The sequence below is a fragment of the Coffea eugenioides genome, chromosome 7, assembly GCF_003713205.1.
Source record: "Coffea eugenioides isolate CCC68of chromosome 7, Ceug_1.0, whole genome shotgun sequence".
Lineage (NCBI taxonomy): Eukaryota > Viridiplantae > Streptophyta > Magnoliopsida > Gentianales > Rubiaceae > Coffea > Coffea eugenioides.
In genome coordinates this window covers 11303180-11329556 of record NC_040041.1, presented here as the reverse complement: position 1 = coordinate 11329556, position 26377 = coordinate 11303180, and the positions used below count along the sequence as shown (strand labels likewise).

General features: G+C 38.9%; 2 protein-coding genes across 2 annotated transcripts; both read right to left on the bottom strand.

The window, feature by feature from the left end:
• Window positions 1-280: 280 nt before the first annotated feature.
• LOC113776881 (putative late blight resistance protein homolog R1A-10) lies at window positions 281-9679 on the bottom strand. Its single transcript, XM_027321931.1, has 2 exons — window positions 8689-9679; window positions 281-1077 (listed from the first exon to the last, which is right to left on the bottom strand). Exons 1-2 carry the CDS (start codon window positions 9677-9679, stop codon window positions 281-283), a joined length of 1788 nt encoding a protein of 595 aa, XP_027177732.1.
• Window positions 9680-14533: 4854 nt separating this feature from the next.
• Window positions 14534-18103, bottom strand: LOC113776879 (putative late blight resistance protein homolog R1A-3). The gene has a single exon (XM_027321930.1). The coding sequence runs from the start codon at window positions 18101-18103 to the stop codon at window positions 14534-14536; it is 3570 nt and encodes a 1189-aa protein (XP_027177731.1).
• Window positions 18104-26377: the final 8274 nt, after the last annotated feature.

The following is a 26377-nucleotide window of genomic DNA, read 5'->3' as shown; positions in this document are numbered from 1 at the left end:
TTTATAGCAAACAGAAAGCTACAGTTGCATCAAGTTCAAATTAAAGATTTGGGGAATACCAGAAATTGCTACAAGAAACACGAAGAATTACATTATTGAACTGATCCAATGTTTAGAGAAAGTACTAAGGGAGTATATCTAAGCTAATGAGTGGAATCTCACCATGGATTAACTCTCCAAAATCAAGAAGAAACATGAGTTTTGGTTAAGCTATAGAATGTGATGAGAGGAAATCGACTCTCCTTCTGAAGTTCTGATCTGAGTGCTAAGAAAACATGGATCACCAACATCTTTCAGTGACGATCTTGAGACCCTCATTTCCCATTTCCATCTGAATTTGCTTGACGTAACTTAAAGCAGATTCAGGACAGAATTTCACCTCAATCACTTCAAGTGTCGGAATTTCCCCTAAACAAGAAGGGACCTCTTCTAGATGTGGACAAATATGCAGAACCAGTTTCTCAAGACAGGAAAAATTATCATAAGAGGCAGTCCAAATGCGTATGTCTAACAATAACAATTTCAAGAATCTGAGTCTACAGAACTCCCCTTCTTTCATTTCCCATTTTTCCCCCACAAACGAACTGCTTTCTAATTTAAGCACTTCAAGGTTTGGCAGCTTTCCAATTACTGAAATCTCACTCCATGGCTGATGATTAGATGAAAGAGTCAACTTTTTCAAATTCAGAGGGAATTCAAACTCATATCCTACAAATCCACGCATGTTAAGTGATTCTAGTTGACTCAAATAGTCCAGCACAAAAATCCCATTGTGATTTCCAGTAGATTCTCTTGATCCGAGTGGTGTGCATCTTATCTTGCGGATGCTTGGTAACTTTGTTAGAATCTTTTGCAAGGACTGAGAAGATGGATCAATTGCAAGGGCTAAAGTGGCTAAATTCTTTAAATCCAGGCGATCTTCAAGTTTACTGTCAATGGGAAAACTAAAACCTTTCTCAGACCGTGTTATATATAGATGCCTCAAAGTCTTGATGTTCCAGATGGTATTTGGCAACAGAACATCAGTAATGCATCCTCTTACCAGAAAAGTTTCTAACCTTGACAGGTTGCCTATGGCTGATGGAATGTAATTTATGTGTCCATGAATTGCTAAGTATCTCTGATAGGGTATAATTTGTTAGTATTTTTATTATTAATTTTCCCTTCTATCCCTGACAAATATTGTGTTAATTGCTGATATTTACTCATATTTGGTATTTGGAATCAATTTTAGGAATGAAGCAGAAAACTACCAAAAAGGAGGGACTTTGTGAAAAATATGGAGACTTCTAAGGGCTTCAATCCTTGGGCCCTTGAATTGGTGGGGGACCACAAGCTAGTGAAAGGCATTTGGCCATTTGGGCTTCAAAGAAAGCACGTAGAGAGACTTGGAACAAGAAGTACTTGGGAGGCTTTGTCCACATGTGTGGGGACCACCTAGATAGCTTTTAGTCATCTTTCTTTTGTTGCTTTAAAAGGGGACAACGTACAGAAGCAAAAGATATCTAGGGCTTTAGTTTTAGTTTTTTTAGTTTAGTTCTAGTTTTTTTTCTTTGGACTGGCCTCTGACACACGCCAGGTATTCGACAATATTCCCCAACGGGGAGATTTTCTCATGAGGCGTGGTTAAACTTTTCTAGTCAAGGGGACAACTAAAGATTTGGTTCAACAATTACTGTGAGATCTAATTTATTTTAATTGCTTCCTTAATTTATTGGTATTTATATGTTTCCTGTTTTTAATTGCTATAGCTCGTGTGAGTGATTGAATAGATGCGCAATATTTAATTATTCATATAGGCTATTTTGCTAAATAGGGGTAATTGAATCCGTAATTGTTCGTTATCCCTATCTCAGTAGCAACTGGCGTAATTGGGTTTATGACAGGGGAACATACGATCTAATTTAAACAAACCCTCGTAGCGTGTTTGTTAGTTAGGATTGGGCCTTTCTAATTATTAATGCAAATCTAGAAAATTAAATCCTACGGTCGTACCTAGGGTTGTTTCCCGATTAGAGAAATAGTCAACGGTCGTACCTTGGCTATCGACAAATTAAGGAAGGGTTGGTTGTTTATCGCGTGCATGACAACTATAACTAATCTATTAATAAATGTGGAATTATCTGTGAATCAATGATCAGTGCCTGAACCATTTCTGAAGTGTACCCTTGGCTAGAGTTTCTCCAATAATTATTCCTTTTATTTATTTTCTGCATTTAATTTATTTAGTTAGCATTTAATCCAAAACCCCCCATACCTTGGACTCTAGAAGAAACGAATTATCCCCAGTCCCTGTGGATTCGACCCTACTCACCGCTATATACAAAATCGGTATTTTTCTCGAGTAGGTACTTATTATTGCACAGGTTCGGCACCTGTCAATTTTTGGCGCCGTTGCCGGGGACTGGTGTCAGATTAATTTGTTTCTTTTTGAGTTCACCTTGTTTTCATTTTTAATTTATTTTTCTCTTATTTTTTTTATTTTTTTTTTATATAGCTTATGGCTTCTAACACTCCATATTTTGGTGATATAATGGATTTTGTTTTCGGAGAAGGCGATGAGACTAGTTTCTTTTCTAAGTTTGCATATTCAGAGGCACTGAACTCTATTAGAGAAAGAATGGCTGCTGCAACCTGTAAAATTTGTTATGCCAGGGATCATTCAACCGGTATGTGCCCCGAATATCAAGATAATCTGAGTGTCCCCCTCAATAATTATGGAGATTTTTCACCCTGGTCTCAAACGTGGTATGACCCTAATCCAAACGGGTATGATCAAGGATGGTGGGATAACTCCAGTTATGATTATACAACAGGGCTAATGAATTTTCAGCAGTACGAGTCTCAAGAATCGTCATCTATGTCAGGTATGTCTCTTGAAGAAATAGTTGAATCAATTGCTACTAATACATACCAATTCCAACAGGAGACACAAATGAGAAATGAGATGATGAAGGATGCAATGAGTAATCTGGAAGATCAAATATGTCTATTGACATCCAGAATAAATCGATTGGTGACTTCTCAAATTGAAGAATTGCCCTCGAAAACCATTGTTGATTTTGAAGAAAATAAGAGTGCAATTTGCTTGACTAGTGATGAGGAGATGCAAGAGTGTCAAAATGAGAGATCTACAGATGCAGTTGAAAAAGAAGCCGAAAATGAAGAAATGGAACCCCAACCGCAACCCATCCAAGTGAATGAATCCAGTGGACAATCTCCAAATGCGGTGACATCTTCTCCACTCCTTAATCAATATTTTCCTGACTCCTATTCTTCAACCCCTGTTACTGAAATTGATTTTATTATACCAGAAAATTTGAAATTTCATGACAGGAATAAGTTAAAAGTGGTAATGAAAAAATATCTTGAACCATTGAATGCTCTTGATGGAGGAGTGGATGAAGAATTGCGATCAATGCTTGATTGTTTGGCGCAATCTACTGGTCCATGGAAGACTGTAGCTCGTGTACTCAAGAATTACTCCATCTATGAGGGTTACCAGAATCACATTGAAGATGAAGCATTGAAGCGAGCCACAAGATTTTATCCTCCATGAGCAAAACATGATAATGTCTAGCTAAAGACATTAAAGAAATGCGCTTTTTGGGAGGCAACCCAAATATTGATTTTATTATTTTTTGTTGTTCATTTCTTTCGTTTTTCGTTTCTCGATTGAGTAGTAATTGGTTTTCATATTTCCTCCACTGTTATCAGGAAGTGAAGTCTTGGCGTGCCCACGCGGTGTTTGCGTCTCCTGAGGTCAGAGGACGAAGACCAATCTTGGCGTGCCCACGCGGTGTTTGACGACCCAAAAACAAAGGAAATAATTTTTCACTTTCAAAAAAAAAAAAATAATAAAAAATTTTTTTTTTCTTCCCTCTTTCTTTAAATAACAGTAATTTCCTTTTTCATTTTCAGTTTTGGTATTCAAAAATCGAATTTTCCAATCTCAATTCAATTTAAAAAAAAAAAAAATCCAAAAAAAAAAAAAAAATTCTTCTTTCTTTCTTTCTTTTTTTTCTTCTTCTTCTCCACCGCTCCCCTGTTTCCCCTTTTCCTTCTATTCCTTCATCCGCCGCTACTGCGCCACAACCTCACCCACGCAGCCTCCCCTGCGCGACCTCCACCAGCTCCACTCTCTTGACCACCTTCACCTCAGCTCAATCTCATCCATCGCCAAATCCACGCCGCACGCCGCCCGTGAGCCAAGCCGACAGCGAGCAGCCCAGCCCGCGCCGCTGCTGCTCTCCACCAGCTTGCCGCCGCCTCTCCCTCAGCGCAGTCCGCCGCCAACAGCCTCCATCAGCTCGCGACCGCCGCTGCACCGCCACCCTCCACCACGAGCAGCTTCACCTCGCGGCCAGGAGCTGCCGTGAGCCCTACAGCGCCGTGCCAGCTTGCAGCTCGGCCCACGTCAATCGTCCGCCCCCGCTGCCGCTGCCTCTACATCAGCACCACCACCTAAGCCCCACGCGACTCCTGCTTCTGCCGGCCTCTCCTGCAACCGCGCACATCTCCTCCATTGCCGCGCGTCACCACCTGCCCAAAATTGGCAGGTGGAGGTATTCGAATTTTCACCTTGATTTGTATTTCTCTAGTCCTTAAATTGCTGGAATTTGCGTTTTTGTTTCTTGGGCTTCTTGTTGGAAAACAGCAGGCAGTGATTTTAGACATTTTCTGGGGCTAATTGTGGGTAGAGTTGAGTTAAACTGCTGCGATATTTGGGGGTACTTTGGGGGTGAGTTGACCATTGCTTCTGGCTTTAATTTTCGCTCATTTTTGGTGCTGTTTGGGTGTTCGAATCTATTTTGTTCACTGGATTGGTTATTCGCTTTAATTTCTCCCTATGCACTCACCAGTGGTACTGGTGATGGTAGTTGTTTAACATCTGATAATCCTGTGTTCTGGATTGCATAATTAAGCGAGTTGTGCCTATTGGGCGTTTTTGGTTGAGTCGTTCCAGTCCACCCTGTGTTTGAGTTTCTTGATAGCTAATAGCAGAGGTGATTTTGGCATATTCTGGGGGTGCTTTTTGGACAGATTTGGGTCTAATTGCTACCATATGTGGGGATATTTTCTGATATTTGTTGAATTGTTGGCCGTCTGACCTTCCGTGTGTATACCAGTGGTACTGGTTGGAGTGTTTTGTTTACATTCATTGATTTTATGTGGTCGCCTGTCTGATTGCGAGCTAATAACCTTGTACTTCTGTTGTTGTTCGCATTTTGACCTGTGGTTGCTGAAATTGCCAATTTCTGGGGTCATTTGCTACTTTTCACAGGTTGGATTTCTTGTTGGATCCAAGAGGGTGATAATTTGGGCATTTTCTAGGGTCAATTTTGAGACAAAATTACGTTTATTTGCTGTTTCGTTTGGGGATATTTTCTGGCATCGATTACATTATTGAGTTGGCCATTTGCTTTAGTTTTTCCCTGTGACTCACCAGTGGTACTGGTTGAGATTTTTGGCCTATCGTTGTGGCTCCTAATTGAAGATTCTTGCTTATTTTAAAGTTTAAGTTCCTGTGATTGGGTTGCTGCCGTTGAATTTAATTCTTCCCTGTCTGTGCACCAGTGGTACTGGTTGCAGTATTGCTTTCCATTTCTTAATCCTCTGTGCTGGACTGCCTATTCGATTCTTGAGTTTTGGTGCCTGAACTGTCTCTCGATTCTTACCATTAGTTGCTGGAATTGCTGGTTTCTTGGCCAAATTGCTAATTTTGAGCGTTTGACTTGGGTATTTGACTGTCCAACTGGTGACATTTGTTGCGTTTCACTCGCTTCAATCTATTGAATTCATTGCTCTATTGGTATCCCTGTTGGTATCACTTGAGTTCTATTTTGCTAGTTTCTGTCTTGAGTCCTTTGAAGTGCCTTTGGTTGGGTATTTTCTGCGTTTGTTTGTTGAATTGGAGGGCTACTGTGCCACGTCCTTTGCTTATTGCTGTTGGTGGCGTCTAATTGACTTGCTGGGAGTATTTTACCTATTGATTTCAATTGCTAAATCTTTAGAACATTTGTTGCGATTTTGGGTAGATTTGGGTTCATTTGTTGAGATTTGTTAATTTATTTAGACTCTATTACCGCTTTTAGTCTGTTTGATCGCCATATTCGTTGGAATTGACTGCGTTCAAGCACATTGTTGGACGTCCTCGGCCATTGATTGAAACTGCTGCATTGTCTGGAAATTTGCTGGTTTGAAGTTCTCTGTTGCACTCTAGTTCGCCTGGATCAAGACGCACGTCGAAGCTCTCCTTCCCTCTACAATCTTTCACTGCCGCGCACTACCGTAGCACCATTTTCACTCCACCGTTCCCACCTATTCCATAGCCGCCCGAGACCTTCCACCACGTATTCAGGGAAGTGTAGTTGTCCTATTCGCTTTCTTTACTTTATGATCTCCATTGAGGACAATGTCGAATTTAGGTGTGGGGGGGAGAGCTGTGGTACAGCTGGTATTTCTGGTGTTCAGCTTTTAGTTTTTTTTCTTTTCCTTTATTTTTAGTTAGTTTTTGCCTATTTTTCATTTATTTTCTTTTCTTTTTCTTTCTAGTGATCAGTTTCATTTGAATACCAAGTTTTGATGCTGGTTTGTTGTCTCTAATTCTGCTATTGCTAAGTGTTATTAATAAAAAGGTATCAAGTTGATGTGGTTGAGTTCAGGAACATCTCTTTGGTGAATATCAATAATTGCTTAACTTTTTCAATTTTTGGTTAACTTTTCTAGGCATAGGGAATGATTGTTGGCATTTTTCATGTGAATTGGTCCAATTATTAATTTTAGTTCTCCATGTTTGGAAATTTGAGGCTGGCTGCTGTTATTTTTGTGATATTTTCTAGTTATTGTGGTATGTTATCATAAATAAGAGGTGACTGTACTCCACTAGTTGTTACTACTGAGTAACCGGGGATCTTCACCTAAAGTGTCGATTCTCGCGTCAAAAGGTAGTAGTTACTATGAGTGCGTGGTCCCGTAGCAATTAGAGCTGAGTAACCGGGCTCCTCCATCTGTCAAATGTTGGAGTTCGCGTCAAAAGGCTCTAAGGGCTATAGACTAAGTCTTTTGTTACTCAAAAAGAAAAAAACAAAAAAAAGGGGAAAAAATAAAATAAAGATTGTGTTAGTATGTGAATAAGTCAGCTTGCCGGTTTGTGATCTTAATGTCGAGATTTTGGTTAATAGTTGGACCATTTGCTGATAAATGTGAGCAACCATTCCTTTTTCTTAGATTAGTTTGCTTTAAATTGGAGGAGTTGGTGGTTGGGAAGCTAACCGGAGTGGTCTTTCTTAGATCTTAACTGTGATGCGTGATATATGTTTTTCTGAGTATCTTGGCAATACGGTAGTTAGAGCGATAGCCATTGTCAAAATTTTGGTGTTCAATTGCTGCTCCCATGCTTGAGGGCAAGCATGATTCAGGTGTGGGGGGAATTGATAGGGTATAATTTGTTAGTATTTTTATTATTAATTTTCCCTTCTATCCCTGACAAATATTGTGTTAATTGCTGATATTTACTCATATTTGGTATTTGGAATCAATTTTAGGAATGAAGCAGAAAACTACCAAAAAGGAGGGACTTTGTGAAAAATATGGAGACTTCTAAGGGCTTCAATCCTTGGGCCCTTGAATTGGTGGGGGACCACAAGCTAGTGAAAGGCATTTGGCCATTTGGGCTTCAAAGAAAGCACGTAGAGAGACTTGGAACAAGAAGTACTTGGGAGGCTTTGTCCACATGTGTGGGGACCACCTAGATAGCTTTTAGTCATCTTTCTTTTGTTGCTTTAAAAGGGGACAACGTACAGAAGCAAAAGATATCTAGGGCTTTAGTTTTAGTTTTTTTAGTTTAGTTCTAGTTTTCTTTCTTTGGACTGGCCTCTGACACACGCCAGGTATTCGACAATATTCCCCAACGGGGAGATTTTCTCATGAGGCGTGGTTAAGCTTTTCTAGTCAAGGGGACAACTAAAGATTTGGTTCAACAATTACTGTGAGATCTAATTTATTTTAATTGCTTCCTTAATTTATTGGTATTTATATGTTTCCTGTTTTTAATTGCTATAGCTCGTGTGAGTGATTGAATAGATGTGCAATATTTAATTATTCATATAGGCTATTTTGCTAAATAGGGGTAATTGAATCCGTAATTGTTCGTTATCCCTATCTCAGTAGCAACTGGCGTAATTGGGTTTATGACAGGGGAACATACGATCTAATTTAAACAAACCCTCGTAGCGTGTTTGTTAGTTAGGATTGGGCCTTTCTAATTATTAATGCAAATCTAGAAAATTAAATCCTACGGTCGTACCTAGGGTTGTTTCCTGATTAGAGAAATAGTCAACGGTCGTACCTTGGCTATCGACAAATTAAGGAAGGGTTGGTTGTTTATCGCGTGCATGACAACTATAACTAATCTATTAATAAATGTGGAATTATCTGTGAATCAATGATCAGTGCCTGAACCATTTCTGAAGTGTACCCTTGGCTAGAGTTTCTCCAATAATTATTCCTTTTATTTATTTTCTGCATTTAATTTATTTAGTTAGCATTTAATCCAAAACCCCCCATACCTTGGACTCTAGAAGAAACGAATTATCCCCAGTCCCTGTGGATTCGACCCTACTCACCGCTATATACAAAATCGGTATTTTTCTCGAGTAGGTACTTATTATTGCACAGGTTCGGCACCTGTCAATCTCAAGTGAACAAGCAATGTTACTTCCTTTGGAAAACAGGTAGCAACAAAAAATGGTTCCCCCAAATCTAACACTCTAAGAAGTTTAAACATCCGAAATCCTGTACAAAAATCCAGCACGTCAAACGTCCAAGCACCATTAGCAAAGAAGAGCAAAGAACGTAAGTAGGGAAAATAAAGCCCTGATTGCTCAAGCTCCACAGACTTTTGATCAGACCCAGTTGGCGAGTAAATACACAGTCGATAGGGGTTGCATAGTCCTGTATAAGTGAAAATGTCACCATGCTGTAAAGTATGTAGAAAACTTTCTTCTTTGGCTTTTGCCATACAAAAATCATGCACCAAATCATGAACTCGGCAAGCCTTGGCACCACCTCTAGCTCTTTGTTTGGTAGCCATTACTAAACTTCTAGCGATGAGGTCCATCAAGTATTTGTGTGCCACATCCTCTAAGCTTTTCCCTTCAGTTTTGTCCACGAATCCTTCAGAGATCCAAAGCCATAACAAACTTTGGACAGGAATGTCTTTGTCTTCTGGAAATGCACTAAAGTAAAGAAGACATGGCTTCAAGTGGTCTGGCAAGTGAATGTAACTCTTCTCAAGTGTCTTCATACACTGCTCAGCTTCAAGGACAATGCTGGAACCTAGACTTTTAGCAACTTCTTCCCACATTGCACAATCTTGAGTAGCAGTCGCAAGAATTCCAGTAACAAGGACAACTGAGAGAGGTAGGCCCTTACAATTCTTTGCTATTTGAATTCCAACTTCACATAATGATGGAGGACAACCTACGTTGCCAAATAGCTTAATTTGCAGCAATTCCCAACTCTCTTTATCAGTAAATGAGCGAAGATGGTGAGGCTTGCTATCAGGTTTAATTTGCAAAGACAGATTCTGAAATCTGCTGGTGAACAGAATCCTGCTTTGATTGGCATCATCTGGTAGTGAAGTTTTCAACAAATTGCATACCTCAATGTCCCACATATCATCCAATATGATGAGATACCTATTTCTCTTCAAACACTGGTACAACTTTTCTGCCAAAATCATCTTCTGTCATTTTAAGGTATTCATCAGAGCTTCCAGAAGCAATGCAAGACAGAATCTGAGCTATCAAATTGCACTTGATATATGCTTGAGAAACAGTACACCAAACACGAATAGGAAAGTGTATAATAACTGAAGGATCACAGTAAACTGTATTGGCTAATGTCGTCTTACCAAGCCCAGCCATACCCACAACAGGAACAATATCCAACAGCATTGATCCTCTGGTTAGTCTATTAATTATAGTTTCCACCTCGTCTTTGAGGCCACAAAATCTTCACTGGATATTGGAGCAGTAACATGTGGTGGCATTTGAATCAAATTCTTGGTAACTCTGGGGGTCTCACCATCATGCCTAATGTTATCATAGATCTCAAGGGCCTCAAACGTAATAAGATTGATTTCTCTGGCAATAGATCCCAGACAATGTTCATGTTCATTACCAAGCACTGTAGATTCAATTACAAATTCAGCCTTGTATTCAACTTCCATAACATGACTCCAAAAAGCTTGGAGCTTTTCATTCTGGTTGCGGTGCTCCACAATTTTCTCTAGCAAAGATCTTATGACAACAAGATCTTCTTGGACTGTCTTGATTTCAGCCATTGGGAAAGTACTTGAACCAGCCTTTGAATTTGTTGCTTCCTCGAGATTTTCTAGAAGAAAACCAATAAAGCCCAGCTCATTAGTCCTGGGGAAACTTAGTTGTAATGATGATGGTGGATAAATTTGTGCAACTTCTTCCATAATAAACTGGAGCTCTTCCAACAAATGGAATAGAACAAAATCTGTTTCCTTGGCCAAGCCATCTTTCATTTCATCCATAGAAATGGAGCAAATTAGAATTCCTACATCACTGATCATTACTCCAATTCGATCCTTCATTTTGTCAGATAGTTCATAGAATTTTTTGTGCTTTAAACTGAGAAGAATAGTCAGGAACCTTACTCCCTCGTAGAGTTTCAGCATAGGTGCTGTAAAAGTGACAAAACATTCTAGTAGCAGCCTAAGACCAGTTTGGAGAGAATCGAGGAAACCTTCCACTATATGTTTGTTTTTGTCCAGAGTCAAAGTGACTGATGATCTTGACACCACTTTTGAAGCTTTCAGGACTCGGATGGAAGTTACACAGAATTGGGGATCAACAAGCCTAATCTTCTTTTGCACTTGAGAAATTTCAAATTCGACATCATTGCACAAACCAAAATCAACATACAGGCGAAAATCACGCAGACATTCAGCATGGACGGCAAGAAATGTACAATGAGCCAAGAGATCTATCAATTGCATCTGCTTAACACCTTGCATTGTGGCAAAGCGAAGGAGATTTTGAGTGAATTTGAGCTTTCGTTAAAGGTCTTTGATTAGATGCCTCCAATCATGGCGGAAAGACAAGTGGTTAATCCACATGTTGTCCACTGTGCAGTGAATAGTTTTGTCTTCATCTACATCGCCTTGCATTATGGCAGAGTGAAGGAGATTTTCACTGAGTTTTGGCTTTCTTTCAAAGTCTTTGATTAGATTCCTCCAATCTTTACAAGAAGAGACGTGAAACCCCAGGTTGTCCACGATGCAATCAATAGTTTCATCTTGATCAGGCAGTGGCAATTCTAGCAAGTACTGGTCTAACAATCTTAGCCGCAGTTTGTTGATATCCAAATCAACAAACATTTTGTTTTTCCGCAATTTACTGAGCTTTGCAACTAGTTGATGGAATCCCATGACTTACCCCTCTGATAATTTTTCTAGGAAATCAATGAAATCTAATGCAAGACAAAGCAGATTTTTGAAGGACTGAATATCCTGAATCTGCCAGATATCTAAAAATACTACAGAAGAAGATAATACTAGCAAGTCTCCACTTCTTGCTAGTAGTAGACTTTCTTTGGATTGTTGGTTCAGAATACTGTATCTCAAAAAAGAATCTCTAGAATATTAAATCTTGAATCACTTAGTTACGTCCGCTGCCGTGCCATTTTTTTTGTCCTTTCCCTATATCTGCTGCAGACTTCTTTTCTATTGGCCAGGTTGTCATGAATTCTGACTTTTGAGTTTCATTGATACAATATGCCACTGTTCTCCAAATTTATTGCTCAGTTTTATTTGGGAGCTTTTGATGATCGCTACAGAATTCATCTTTATTGAGATATTTTCCAATAATCTATTGAATTAGTTAGCATTTGTTGAAAGAAAATCAATGTGGACAGCAGCAATGATGTTAGAATGCAATTTGCAATGTTAAGCTAACTCGATAGCCACGCTTGCTGGTTGAAAATGTCAGCAGCGGTTATTAGATGATATGGAAACTGGATTTGCATTCGAAGATGAGCACGCTAACTGTGTTAGAATATTATTATGGGTAAATTACAATTTACCCCCTGTGGTATAGTTAATTTTCACTTAGCCCTCTATAGTTTTAAAAGCTATATATAACTTACTTATAATTTGGATTAAAGTGTCAAACTGACGGAAATGATCATTCGTAACGAAGCCTATGAAAATGTCAAAATTACCCTTGTTTAAAAACAAAAATGGCTGAAATGACCAAAATATATAAATATTATGGTGGACTTCATGACCATATAATATTCTGAGTAACAAATTGTTTCTGTCATCAAATTGGTCACAAAGCAAACTACTAAGTAGGGCAAGTTACCATGCGTGATACAGAGATCATTATAGAAGTCGGTGAGGTCAACAATTTTAAGATATGCTTCCAGTTGATTAAGTCGTGCTTGTAGAAAATTCACAGCGCTGATTGAAGAAACTATTCTTATAAAACAAACATTTGAGAAGCAGGGCGTTCGCATTTGGCATGTAAAGGCACAAAATCTGGTATAAAAGACATCCATACCTGCAAGACCAAATAAGTTCCCATGTCTGCTTTCTAAGTGTCAGATACAATTTGCATAATTCATCAAAACTTGGAAGTCCTGCCAAAATGAAGAAGATCATGTAAATGCACATACTTAGCTTTTTGGTTGGTTGTGGAAACCTTCAAAAAGTATAATAGGGAAAGCAGGTTGAACCCGAGGAAAATATAACTCTAAACGTCCTATAGAGACCGAAATTAAAAAGAAAACAGTTTTAATTAAAACAATTCAATTAACAAAATTTTGAAAATTAAAGAAGCCAATCAATTTATAATAACTCAGTTCAAAGATTAAACATCCTCTCCACAGTCCAGGTTGATCATGGAACTGAAATAATCATCCCTTCAATTCAAGCAAATAAATTTGATTTTTTTTTTTAAAGCTAAGGAAAGTCGAGACATTCAATAGTAAAACTAATCAAAAAAAGTCTCCAATGATTCCTTGTTTTCAAATGAATTCAACATTGAAAAGCAATTCTCATTCATTTCCAAGTGAGTTACCAAATGAATGACTAATGTGAGTAATCAGAATTAAAACTGAACCATTACCAAGTGATTCAATAATATGAACAATTAAGATGAAAAGCCCTCTCATAGTTGTATGTACTTTCTACAAATATGAAAACTGGTACCAAAATATTTACAACCCATTATTATCATCAACCAAAAAAATTTGGGACTAAAAGCTAAATACTAATCATAAAGTCACATAAACAAGACAATGAAACAAACCGAAGTCTGAAAAGACAGCCCAATTCGAGCGCTAGTCTACAACCCCTGAATGGCAAGTTACATAAGAGTATAAAAAATAGAGAGTAGAATGAGAAGATTGTGTATAGAAAGTCAAGCTAGGAATTGAATGGCAAGTTACATAAGAGAACTTTAATAGAAAAAATAGAGAGTAGAATGAGAAAATCGCGTATGGAAATTCAAGCTAGGAATCAATTTGTGCGAACAAAATTCAACGAGCAACCCATTCCCACGCCATCTCTCTAACGGAGGAGAAAAAGAAGAAGAAAAAAAGGTCAGAAATATAGTACTCTCTTGTGTATGGAATTTTATTATTGCTGAAGAAGAAAAAAAGGTAAGATTTTGTTTCATTATTTCCAAAGGAACAGTTGTAGTTTGATCAGAAGATTTCATCTAGTTTCTTTGATTTTCATTTCTAATTTGTTTGGGACAGTTATCCACATAAACTGGAGAGAAAAGACGAAACAGGAAAGAAAGGAAAACAAAGGAATTTTGCACAGGGTTTTAGATTTTTTCTTTTTTGGCATTGAGAGCTGTTTTTAAGTTCTCAACCCAATGAAACACTGAATAACAACAATACTCAATTTATATAAGGCAATAATACAAATTTTAGTACCAAATACCTATGTCATTGTCATACATGCAACTGTGACCACCATTCTACTTTATAGTAACAAAAAATCCAGATTTTATTTTACTTTCCTTCTGTTTCTTTGATTAACAGTGGTTGCAAAAAAGTATTTTAAGCTAAACAGAGAGAATTATTGGTGGTTCCTTATTTAGGAATAGCAGAATCCATCCAGAATTTTCTGAATTAATCTGACTAAAATGTATAAAAGGAACCGCATAGTTCCAAAAGCATGCAAGCTTGTGGTCTCCTTGTTTCAAGGATCATATTAATCTGCAGCAGCATTAAAGAAGATTGCAGAAATTGTGATGATACATACGTTACTATCATTATTCAACATCGAATCGCCAAAAAAAAAAGAGTAAAACGGAAAAAACTTTGGAAACAGATTATGATAGACAATGGCATAACTATGCTTGCCACTGCAATCAACTTCAAACCAAAGACTTCTGAAGCTACAAAAGTTGCTTTGAGCAACATGAATAACTATGTGATTGAACTGACTCAACATATACACACAGCACTCTACAAGAAAGACCAATCAAATGAGTGGAATCCAACTCTGGACATGTCTGGACATGAATGGTTCATTTGTTCTGATCATATGTGATGAGAGGAACTCCTCCCTCTCACGTTCTGATCTTAGCTCTTTATCCAACGTGGCTCCGACAACGATCTTTAGATCCTCGTTTCCCGCGTCCTTCTGTTCTTGCTGAATTTTTTCTACAGAACTTACAAGAGACTTGCGACCAAATTGCACCTCAATCATTTCAATGGTAGAACTTTCCCCTAAACAGGAAGGGACCTCTTCCAGCTGTCGACATTGAAACAAAACCAATTTCTCAAGATGAGGAAAACTATCAGAATTGGCAGTCCAACTGCGAAGATTCAAGTTTGACAATTTCAAGAATCGGAGTTTAGAGAACTCCCCTTCCTGCATTTCCCAAGTTTCACCCTCGAAGGATCTGTAGTGTAATTTAAGCACTTCAAGATTGGGCAACTTACCAATTGTTGAAATTTCACTCCATGGCTGATCATTGTAGGAGAGAGTGAGCTTTTTCAAATTCATTGGGAATTCAAACTTGCAGTAGAAAAAATAATGTAGCTTAAGTGATTCTAGTCGTCTCAAACTGTCCAGCTTGAGAATCCCACTAGGATCTCCAGGATATTTTCCTCCCACGCATTTTAGTCTGCGGATGCTTGGTAACTTTTTCAGTATCTTTTCCAGACTTTCACCAGAGCAGTCAATTGCAAGGCTAAAAGTGTCTAAATGATCTAGAGCCTGGGAGTCTTCAATGTCACCAGTGGGTAAACTAAAACCACGCAGTGAGGACTCTGTTATCCTTAGATGTCTCAATGTCTTGACGTTCCAGATAGTACTTGGCAGGGCAATAGCACCAAGACCTCCTTTGACAAGAAATGTCTGTAGTCTTGAGAGGTTGTCTATTGCAGAGGGGATGGACTCGATAAACAAGTCAATTGCCAAGTATCTTAAGTGAACAAGCAACAATAATTCCATTGGAAAACTGCCAGCAAAACGTAGTTCCCCAATATCTAAAACTCTAAGAAGTTTTAATATTGAAAACCAAAGGGAACCATCACGAAGCTCTATTAAATTCCAACGAGCATAACGAAAGAAGAGCAAGCAACGTAATTTGGGAAAGAATAGCCTTGACTTCTCAAGCTCCTCTCCGTTGGTCAAGTGGATAAACATTCGGTGGGGGCAGGGCGTAGTAGAAGTAGAAGGGTCATTACCCCCATGTAAAACCTGAAGGAAACTTTCTTCTTTGGCCTTTGCCACACAAAACTCATGTACCAAATCATGAAGTCGGCAAGCCTTGGCACCAGCTAGAGTTCTTTGTTTGGTAACCGTTACTAAACTTCTACCAATCAAATCCTTCAAGTAGTCTTCTGCCTCGTCCTCTAAGCTCTTCCCTTCTGTCTTTTGGACAAATCCTTCAGAGATCCAAAGCCATGACAACTTTCGGACGGGAATGTCTTGGTCTTCTCGAAATGCACCGAAGTAAAGAAGGCATGGCTTCAAATATTCAGGTAGATGACTGTAACTCAGCTCCAATGGTTCAGTCTTCATAGAAGTGCTGGAACTAAGACTGTTTGCAAATTCTTGCCAGCAATCTGGCTCCATTCTTGAAAGAATTCCAGCAAAAATGACAACTGTGTGAGGGAGCCCCTTGCACTTATTTGCCACTTGCATTAAAATTTTGATTAGCGCTGGAGGACAATTTTCTTTGCCAATCTTCATGTGAAGCAATTCAAGACACTCCTTATTGCTACGATGGCAGAGATGGTAAGGCTCGCTATCAGGTTTAAATTGCAAAGACAAATTTTGAAACCTACTGGTGAAGAGAAGCCTGCTTCCACAGGCATCATCTGGAAATGATAATTTCAACAAATTCCATGGCTCAATGTCCCACTCATCATCCAAAATGATGAGATACGTATTCCTCTTCAAAGCCTGGTACAGTATTCTAGCCAAATCATTTTCGTCCTCCTTCAGATATTGGTCAGGACTCCCACTACCAATACCAGATAAAATCTGAACTAACAAATTGTGCTTGCTATATACTTGAGAAACAGTACACCAAGCACGAATATGGAAGTGGCCTAAAATTGAACGGTGATGGTAAACTGTGTTGGCTAATGTTGTCTTACCGATTCCAGCCATACCAACAATTGAAACAATATCCAGCTGCTTTGAACCCCTAATAAGTTTATCTGTAATTGTCTTTGCCTCTTTATCAAGGCCCACCAGAACTTCATTCAGTGCTGGCGCACTGAATTGCGATTCCAAGTGAATAGATTTGTTTGTAACTCCCTGAGCTTCGTTGTCACTCCTGATGCTGTGAGAGATTTTAAGAGCCTCGGTCTTCATATGCTTGATATCTCCTGCAATGACATCCAAACATTCAAGTCTATCCCCAAGCGCAATGGAGTCGATGACTAACTCTGCCTTGTGGGCCACCTCCATAACACCATCCCAAAGAGCTTGTAATTTTACGTTCTGTTTGCGCTGCTTCATAATTCTCCATAAGAAAGATCTTAAAAATATAACATCTTCTTGGACTCTTTGGATGTGATCCTTTGGGAAAGAAATTGAACCAGCCTCAGACGTTGCTACTTCCTTGAGATTTTCTAAGAAGAAATCGATGGAACCCAACTCGTTGGTCCTAGGGAAACCGAGTGATGATGATGTTGGTGGATGAGTTTGTGCAACTTCTTGCATCACAAATTGGAGCTCTTTCACCAAACGAGAAATTGCAAGATCTGTTCCCTTAGCCAAGCCACGTTTGATTTCATTCACTGAAAGGGAGCAAATTAAAATTCCTAAATCAATGATCACAACTCCAATACGATCCTTCACTTTGTCAGGTAGCGCATAGAACTCCTCTTGCTTCACAAAGAGAAGGATACTGATGAATTTTATTCCCTGATGGAGTTTCAGCATATGATCCTGCACAGGAACTTTAAAAGTGGCATGACATTCTAGTATCTGCCTAAGAGCACCAAGGAGAGAATCAACAAATTCTTCCACTATATACTTGTTCTTCTCAGGAGCAAAAGTGAGTGGTGACTTTGGTAGTGCTTTTGAAGCTTTCAGCAAAGCTTTCATGACGCGCACAGAAGTTGCACGAAATTGGGGATCAACAAGCTCAATCTTGCGTTGCAGTTGAGAAATTTCAAATTGGATGTCACTGAACACCTTTCCTTCAAAATAAATAGACCAATATACTTTTCTCAGGCATTCGGCATTGACGACTAGGAATGTATAGTGAGTCAAGAGATCTATCAGCTGCATCTGGTCAACACCTTGCATTGTAGCAATGCAAAGTAGATTTTTTGAGAACATTACCTTCTGGAGAAGGTCTTCGGTTAGGTAACTGATATTTTGATCAATTCTTGCTCTCGATTTAAGATAATTCCTGAGGCCCTTGACGATGAAATAAGTGTTGTTGTCTCCATCATCTGGCAGTGGCAATTCCAGTACGTATTGGTTTAACAATCTCACACGCAATTTCTCAATATCCATATTGAAGAATCTCTTATTTTTCTCCAATTTGCTGAGCTTTGAAACTAACTGACGGAATTCCATAAGTTATCTTAGGGAAATGATTAATAACCTGGTTCCAAAATCCTGAATAACCTGCAAGAAAAGCAGAGGATAATTTTTAAAGAAATTCGCATGAACTTTTGTCTTGCTCTTTTTTTTTAATTAATAACCGATTTCTGGCAGCTTAATCTAAATGATTACTTAACAATCAGCTAACAGGCTGGGAAATAAGTAAAACCCTGAATCATCATGTTCTTTTTGTTATCATAAACCAAAATCCTTTCAGCCTTTTTTTCCTTCTTAATTTCTTGCACTTCATGTATAGCGTTTTTTCCCCTTCAATGTAGGATAAATACAACAATTTTCCAAATGATAATAGCACAAACCATGAACGATTGTCAACAGGTAAAGAAACTCAGCAGCTTGAGAAAAGAACGCAACAAGTGACTCCTTTCTATGAGTGACTGAAAGAAACTTTTTAGTTTAAGTAATGAATATTAGTTATTTGAGACAAAAGAAGTGAATTTACTATACCTGGTGCTGACGAGCAATCTATTATGGACTTAAAGGTAGAGACTGACTGTAGAAGCTGTAGCCACCAGCAAGAGCTTCGCCTTGCACCTCCTTAACAGCTGCCTCTTTCGCCTTACTGTTCCGACTACCGAGTATAAAATCCAGGAAATTGATCGAATCGATTCAGACGTTTAATGGACTAATCAAATAACCAGCGTCAGTGTGCCAGATATCTAAAAATGCTAGAGAAAATTGTAACTCCTACAAGCAAGTCTCCGTTTTCTTGCCAAAATATGCAACTGCTACTAGTAAGCCTGGAGAATTGTTCTACCAAACGCTTTGCTTTGCTGGAGTTAGTTGGTTTTTGGGTCAGAATAATATTGAGGTCTTGACAAGAAAGGGCGGCCGAAATATTAAATCTAGGACCAGTTAGATGCATCCACGAGTTATCTCCTCGTTGGCCAAAGTGAGCTGTGCTAGGTTGTCCATTAAGGAGCTCTTCTCCTCCTCTCCACTGTTTTCTATTTTTCTTCGTCTGCTAAAACATTCTTATGTGCTGCCCATTTTCTCCGGACTCTAACTTTGAGTTGCTTTAATAAAATACATACAAGTATTGGATTGGATTCGAATCATCAATGGGGCAGAAGGGGACTGCTCTTGATTTTCTTTTGAATCTTGCCAGTTTTATTGGTTGGTCATTTGGAAATTTTTGATGATTGAATACGAATTACAACTTCTTAAACCTCATCTCTTCCCTGTTAATTTTTTTTAAACACAAAAATTTTTTCGTTACCACCTTTTCTTGAACTATCGTTTCATCACAAAATCTGAACTAACAAATTGTGCTTGCTATATACTTGAGAAACAGTACAACAAGCACGAATATGGAAGTGGCATAAAATTGAAGGATGGCGGTAAACAGTGTTGGCTAATGTTGTCTTGTCAAGTCCAGCGATACCCACAATTGAAACAATATCCCGCTTCTTTAAACCCTTGGTAAGTCTATTTGTAATTGTCATTACTTCTTCATCAAGACCCACCAGAACTTCATCCAGTGCTGGGGTACTGAGTTGTGATTCCAAGTGAATAGATTTCTTGGTAATTCTCTGTGCTTCATTGTCATTCCTGATGCTGTCAGAGATTTTAAGGGCCTCAGTCTTCACATGTTTGATATCTCCTGCAACGGTATCCAAACATTCAAGTTTATCCCCAAGCACAACAGAATCAATGACTAACTCTGTCTTGTAGGCCACCTCCATAACATGATCCCAAAGAGCCTGGAGTTTTCCATTCTGGTTGCGCTGCTTCACAATTTTCCATAGGAAAGATCTTAAAAATATAAGATCTTCTTGAACTCTTTGGATTTGATCCTTTGGGAAAGCAATTGAACCAGCCTCAGAAGTGTTGGGGAAAATCGGGTAATTTCCCACTCAAGAATACAACTAGTGATTAAATCGATTCAGTAATTCCCAGGAAAGATCGTCGAAACAATCTCCTTAGACAGAATTACCATTCCAAGTAAATTCCCAGGAAAGGCTGGAGGGGTCACAAGCGGTCCCACTTAAAACCCAGTCTCCTAGACAGAACTTACGTGCACGGTGTATTATTACAACTATACCCGTGTATATATAAATAATACGTATACACGAATAAGAAAAATACACCCAAATGAATCGTATAAAACACTACAAATAAACCCGACAAATATAGACAAATATATTGAATACTATACTACAATAGAAAAGAAACTAATAAATAATGCGGAACAAATAAAAGAGATAAGGAAAGAACGCACCCGAAAATTGATAACGGAGTTCGGCCAATTTTGCCTACTCTCCGAGCACCACTCAAGTAGCCTGCTTTTTTAATTTAAGAGAGAAGAAAGAATACAAAGAATTACAAAATCCTTATGGGTAATTCTTTGTTGTTCTTGGTACAATTCAATTGGAAGGCTTGAGAGCTATTTATAGCTCTTAAACAATCCTACAACTTCTAAAACAATCGATGTGGGATAAGAAGATTTTGCCAAAAAATCAACAATTGTGGGATGAAATGTTTGCCAAAAAAAATGTCAACATTGTGGGCTTGATTTACTGCCACAAAAGTCAACAAATCTCCATCTTGGCATAATTTCTAGTCCCACCAAACATACAAACCTTCTCCCTCAAACAAAAACAAATGGCCCTAGCGGTACCTCCAAATTTGCGCCCGCAAGCGCCAACTCAAATGTGCAGGATGTTAATCAAGTTTAAACAATGTTCAAACTTGGACCTTGTAACCACCTTGGTCAGCATATCTGCAGGATTCTCCGTAGTCCGAATTTTCTAGAGAAAAATTTCCTCTTCTTCGAGAATTTCCCGCACAAAGTGATAGCGAACATCAATGTGCTTCGTTCTTGCGTGAAAGACCTGGTTCTTCGCTAAGTGAATAGCACTCTGACTGTCACAAAACACGTCAATGTGTTTTTGACCAACTCCCAAGTCTTCAAGCAATCCTTGAAGCCAAATTGCCTGCTTCACAGCTTCTGTAATTGCATATACTCTGCCTGTAGAGCAACTACCTTGACTAACAATTGTGTTGTAGAACGTCGCTTATCCAAATCACCTGCATAGTCAGAATCACAATATCCAACTATATATTGACCAAGTGATTTATCTTGCTCAAATACTAATCCAACATCTACGGTATTTTAGATATACCATAGAATCCATTTCACAGCTTGCCAATGACCCTTGCCCGGATCATGCATAAACTTGCTTACCACACTAACTGCCTGTGAAATGTCGGGTCTCGTACACACCATTGCATACATCAAGCTACCAACTGCATTAGCATACGGGACTTTCGCCATGTATGCTCGCTCTTCATCCGTCTTTGGAGATAATAGACTACTAAGTTTCAAATGAGGAGCAAGCGGAGTACTTATAGGTTTTGAATATTCATTCATGCCAAAACGTTGTAGTACTTTCTTCAAATACTGTTTCTGAATCAGACAAAGCTTGCCCAACAACTGTACTACCTTGGTAGTAATACAGATTATTCTTCCTCACACCTTTCAACATCACAAGTGCTCCCGAATTTACTTTAAGAATTCCATCTCGCATCTTCACTTCCAGGCCTTTTGACTCCAAGAGTCCCAAGGAGATGAGATTTCTCTTCAAATTCGGCATGTACCGAACATCCTTCAGGATTCTGGTGGATCCATCATGATTACGCAGCTTGATTGAACCTATCCCAACTGTTTTACATGGATTGTCATTTTTCATGTACACAACTCCACCATCAAGTTCTTCATATTCAAAAAATCATTCCCGCATGGGAGACATATGGTAGGTACAAGCTGAATCCAAAATCTACTCATCTGGATGGAATGTTAAAGGTGATACAGCCAAAGAAAAATCTGATTCCGCATCACTTTTGCATTCTGCAATATTTACGTCTTGCGGAGCTTTCCCTTTCTTCTATAATTTTGGACAGTCTTTCTACCAGTGCCCTTTCTCAAGACAGAAAGCACACTCATCTTTGGCAACTCTACTTTTCGATTTGGACCTTCCTTTTCTCTCCTTTGATTGGCTTTGTTGACGACCTCTTGCCACTAACGTTTCATCTGCTGCAACTACTTTCTTTTTCATTTTATCCTGCTTTCTCAATTCACGACTATACAAAGCAGAACATACAGCATCTAAAGACACATTTTCCTTCCCATGAAGTAACGTAGTTTTCAAATGTTCAAATTCATCAGGAAGGGATGACAACAACATCAAAGCCAAATCTTCATCTTCAAAATTTATATCTAAATTTAACAGGTCTGCTACTAATTGATTAAACATAGTGATGTGTTCATTCATAGTAGTACCTGGTTGGTAATCGAATCGAAACAATCTTTTCTTCATTAGGAGTTTATTCTGACCACTCTTTTTCAGAAATTTCTCCTCCAATGCCCTCCACAATTTTCATGCAGAAGTCTCGTTCTTGAAAGTATATTTTTGCTCTTTGGACAAATACGATCGAATAGTTCCGCATGCCAACCTATTTATGGTACTGCATTCCTTATCTTCTATGTCATCTAATTTTTTTTTTCAATGGCAATGTCAAGACCCTGTTGGAAAAGGGAGTCCATGACTTCGCCTTGCCACATGTCGAAATGGCCAGTACCGTCAAATGTCTCCACCGCCACCTTCAAACTTGACATTGGAATCCTCGACCATGTGGACGAGGAAGCTGATGCCCCAGATATAATTCTTGACGTGGAATTGTCAGATGCCATTACAGACTCAAATGATAGTATTCAATATAACAAACTACAAACAAGCCAAAGGACGAACCTTCGGCTCTGATACCACTTGTTGGGGAAAATCGGGTAATTTTCCACTCAAGAATACAACTAGTGATTAAACCGATTTAGTAATTCCCAGGAAAGATCGTTGAAACAATCTCCTTAGACAGAATTACCATTCCAAGTAAATTTTTAGGAAAGGTTAGAGTGGTCACAAGCGGTCCCACTTAAAACCCAGTCTCCTAGACAGAACTTACGTGTACGGTGTATTATCCGAATAAGCAGGCTATTTGAGTGGTGCTCGGAGAGTAGGCAAAATTGGCCGAACTCCGTTATCAATTTTCGGGTGCGTTCTTTCCTTATCTCTTTTATTTGTTCCGCATTATTTATTAGTTTCTTTTCTATTGTAGTATAGTATTCAATATATTTGTCTATATTTGTCGGGTTTATTTGTAGTGTTTTATACGATTCATTTGGGTGTATCTTTCTTATTCGTGTATACGTATTATTTATGTATACACGGGTATAGTTGTAATAATACACCGTGCACGTAAGTTCTGTCTAGGAGACTGGGTTTTAAGTGGGACCGCTTGTGACCCCTCCAACCTTTCCTGGGAATTTACTTGGAATGGTAATTCTGTCTAAGGAGATTGTTTTGACGATCTTTCCTGGGAATTACTGAATCAATTTAATCATTAGTTGTATTCTTGAGTGGAAAATTACCCGATTTTCACCAACAAATGGTATCAGAGCCGAAGGTTCGTCCTTTGGCTTGTTTGTAGTTTGTTATATTGAATACTATCATTTGAGTCTGTAATGGCATCTGACAATTCCACGTCAAGAATTATATCTGGGGTATCAGCTTCCTCCTCCACATGGTCGAGGATTCCAATGTCAAGTTTGAAGGTGGCGGTGGAGACATTTGATGGTACTGGCCATTTCGGCATGTGGCAAGGCGAAGTCATGGACTCCCTTTTTCAACAGGGTCTTGACATTGCCATTGAAGAAAAGAAACCAGTGACATAGAAGATAAGGAATGGAGTACCATAAATCGGTTGGTATGCGAACTATTCGATCGTGTTTGTCCAAAGAGCAAAAATATACTTTCAAGAACGAGACTTCTGCATGAAAATTGTGGAGGGCATTGGAGGAGAAATTTCTGAAGAAGAGTGGTCAGAATAAACTCCTAATGAAGAAAAGATTGTTCCGATTCGATTACCAACCAGGTACTACTATGAATGAACACATCACTATGTTTAATCAATTAGTAGCAGACCTGTTAAATTTAGATATAAATTTTGAAGATGAAGATTTGGCTTTGATGTTGTTGTCATCCCTTCCTGATGAATTTGAACATTTGAAAACTACGTTACTTCATGGGAAGGAAAATGTGTCTTTAGATGCTGTATGTTCTGCTTTGTATAGTCGTGAATTGAGAAAGTAGGATAAAATGAAAAAGAAAGTAGCTGCAGCAGATGAAGCGTTAGTGGCAAGAGGTCGTCAACAAAGCCAATCAAAGGGGAGAAGAGTAAGGTCCAAATCGAAAAGTAGAGTTGCCAAAGATGAGTGTGCTTTCTGTCGTGAAAAAGGGCACTGGAAGAAAGACTGTCCAAAATTAAAGAAGAAAGGGAAAGCTCCGCAAGACGTAAATATTGCAGAATGCAAAAGTGATGCGGAATCAGATTTTTCTTTGGCTGTATCACCTTTAACATTCCATCCAGATGAGTAGATTTTGGATTCAGCTTGTACCTACCATATGTCTCCCATGCGGGAATGATTTTTTGAATATGAAGAACTTGATGGTGGAGTTGTGTACATGAAAAATGACAATCCATGTAAAACAGTTGGGATAGGTTCAATCAAGCTGCGTAATCATGATGGATCCACCAGAATCCTGAAGGATGTTCGGTACATGCCGAATTTGAAGAGAAATCTCATCTCCTTGGGACTCTTGGAGTCAAAAGGCCTGGAAGTGAAGATGCGAGATGGAATTCTTAAAGTAAATTCGGGAGCACTTGTGATGTTGAAAGGTGTGAGGAAGAATAATCTGTATTACTACCAAGGTAGTACAGTTGTTGGGACAGCAGCAGCAGCAACATCTTCCAGTAGCAAGAAAGATGCAGAGGCAACAAAGTTGTGGCACATACGATTGGGACATGCTGGTGAAAAATCCTTGCAAAATCTTGCCGAACAAGGATTATTGAAAGGTACGAAAGTTTGCAAATTAGAATTTTGTGAGAATTGTGTTCTGGGAAAACAAAGAAGAGTGAAATTTGGCACTGGTATCCATAATACCAAGGGTATTTTGGACTATGTGCACTCAGATGTGTGGGGACCTGCCAAAATTCCATCCCTTGGAGGCAGGTATTATTTTGTCACTTTTATTGATGATTTTTCCAGATTAGTTGGGTGTTTACTATGAAGAGCAAGGATGAGGTGCTAGGGATTTTCTTTAAATGGAAAGCTCAGGTTGAAAACCAGACGGGAAGAAAGATCAAAATCCTCTGAACAGATAACGGTGGAGAATACAAGAGTGATCCCTTCCAGAAGATATGCCAAGAATGTGGCATAGTTCGGCACTTCACAGTTAGAAAAATACCGCAGCAGAATGGGGTGTCAGTGCGTATGAACAAGACACTAGTGGAGAAAGTACGTTGCATGCTATCTAATGCTGGGTTAGGCAGAAAGTTTTGGGCTGAGGCTGTGACATACGCTCAATATCTCGTCAATCGCTTGCCACCATCTGCAATCGGTGGCAAGACTCCATTAGAGGTATGGTCTGAAAAACCTGCAACAGATTATGATTCTTTACATATTTTTGGTTCTACTGCATATTATCATGTAAACAAATCAAAGTTGGATCCACGTGCAAAGAAAGCTCTCTTTATGGGCTTTAATGCTGGAGTTAAGGGATACTGTTTGTGGTGTCGAGAAGCAAAGAAGACCATTATCAGCAGGGATGTTACCTTTGACGAATCTGCCATGTTAAATTAGGTAACACAAGATAGGACCAATGGTACTCCGCAACAGGTGGAGTGTACGCCAAAGCAGGTGGAGTTTGAGCAAATAATGGTGAGTCCAGCAAACAGCACCATCAGTGACTCTCCCATGGCAGAAGAGGAGTCAGATGAGGAAGAGGTTTCAACCCAAGAACCTCAACAGCAGCAAGAGCCAATTGCCGTCAATAGGGCAAGACGAGAAATTCATAAACCTGCTCGTTTTGTTGATATGGTGGCCTATGCACTTCCAGTTATTGATAATGTTCCATCCACATTTTCTGAAGCAGTTCAAAGTACAGAAAATGATAGATGGAAAGATGCTTTGGAAGAAGAGATGCAATCTCTTCAGAAGAATAAGACGTGGAAGTTGACACAACTACCGAAGGGCAAGAAGGCAATTGGATGCAAATGGATATTTGTAAAGAAAGAAGGATTTCCGGACAAGAATGATGTTCACTACAAGGCAAGATTGGTAGCTAAAGGCTACACTCAGAAGGAGGGAGTTGATTATAATGAGGTATTTCTCCA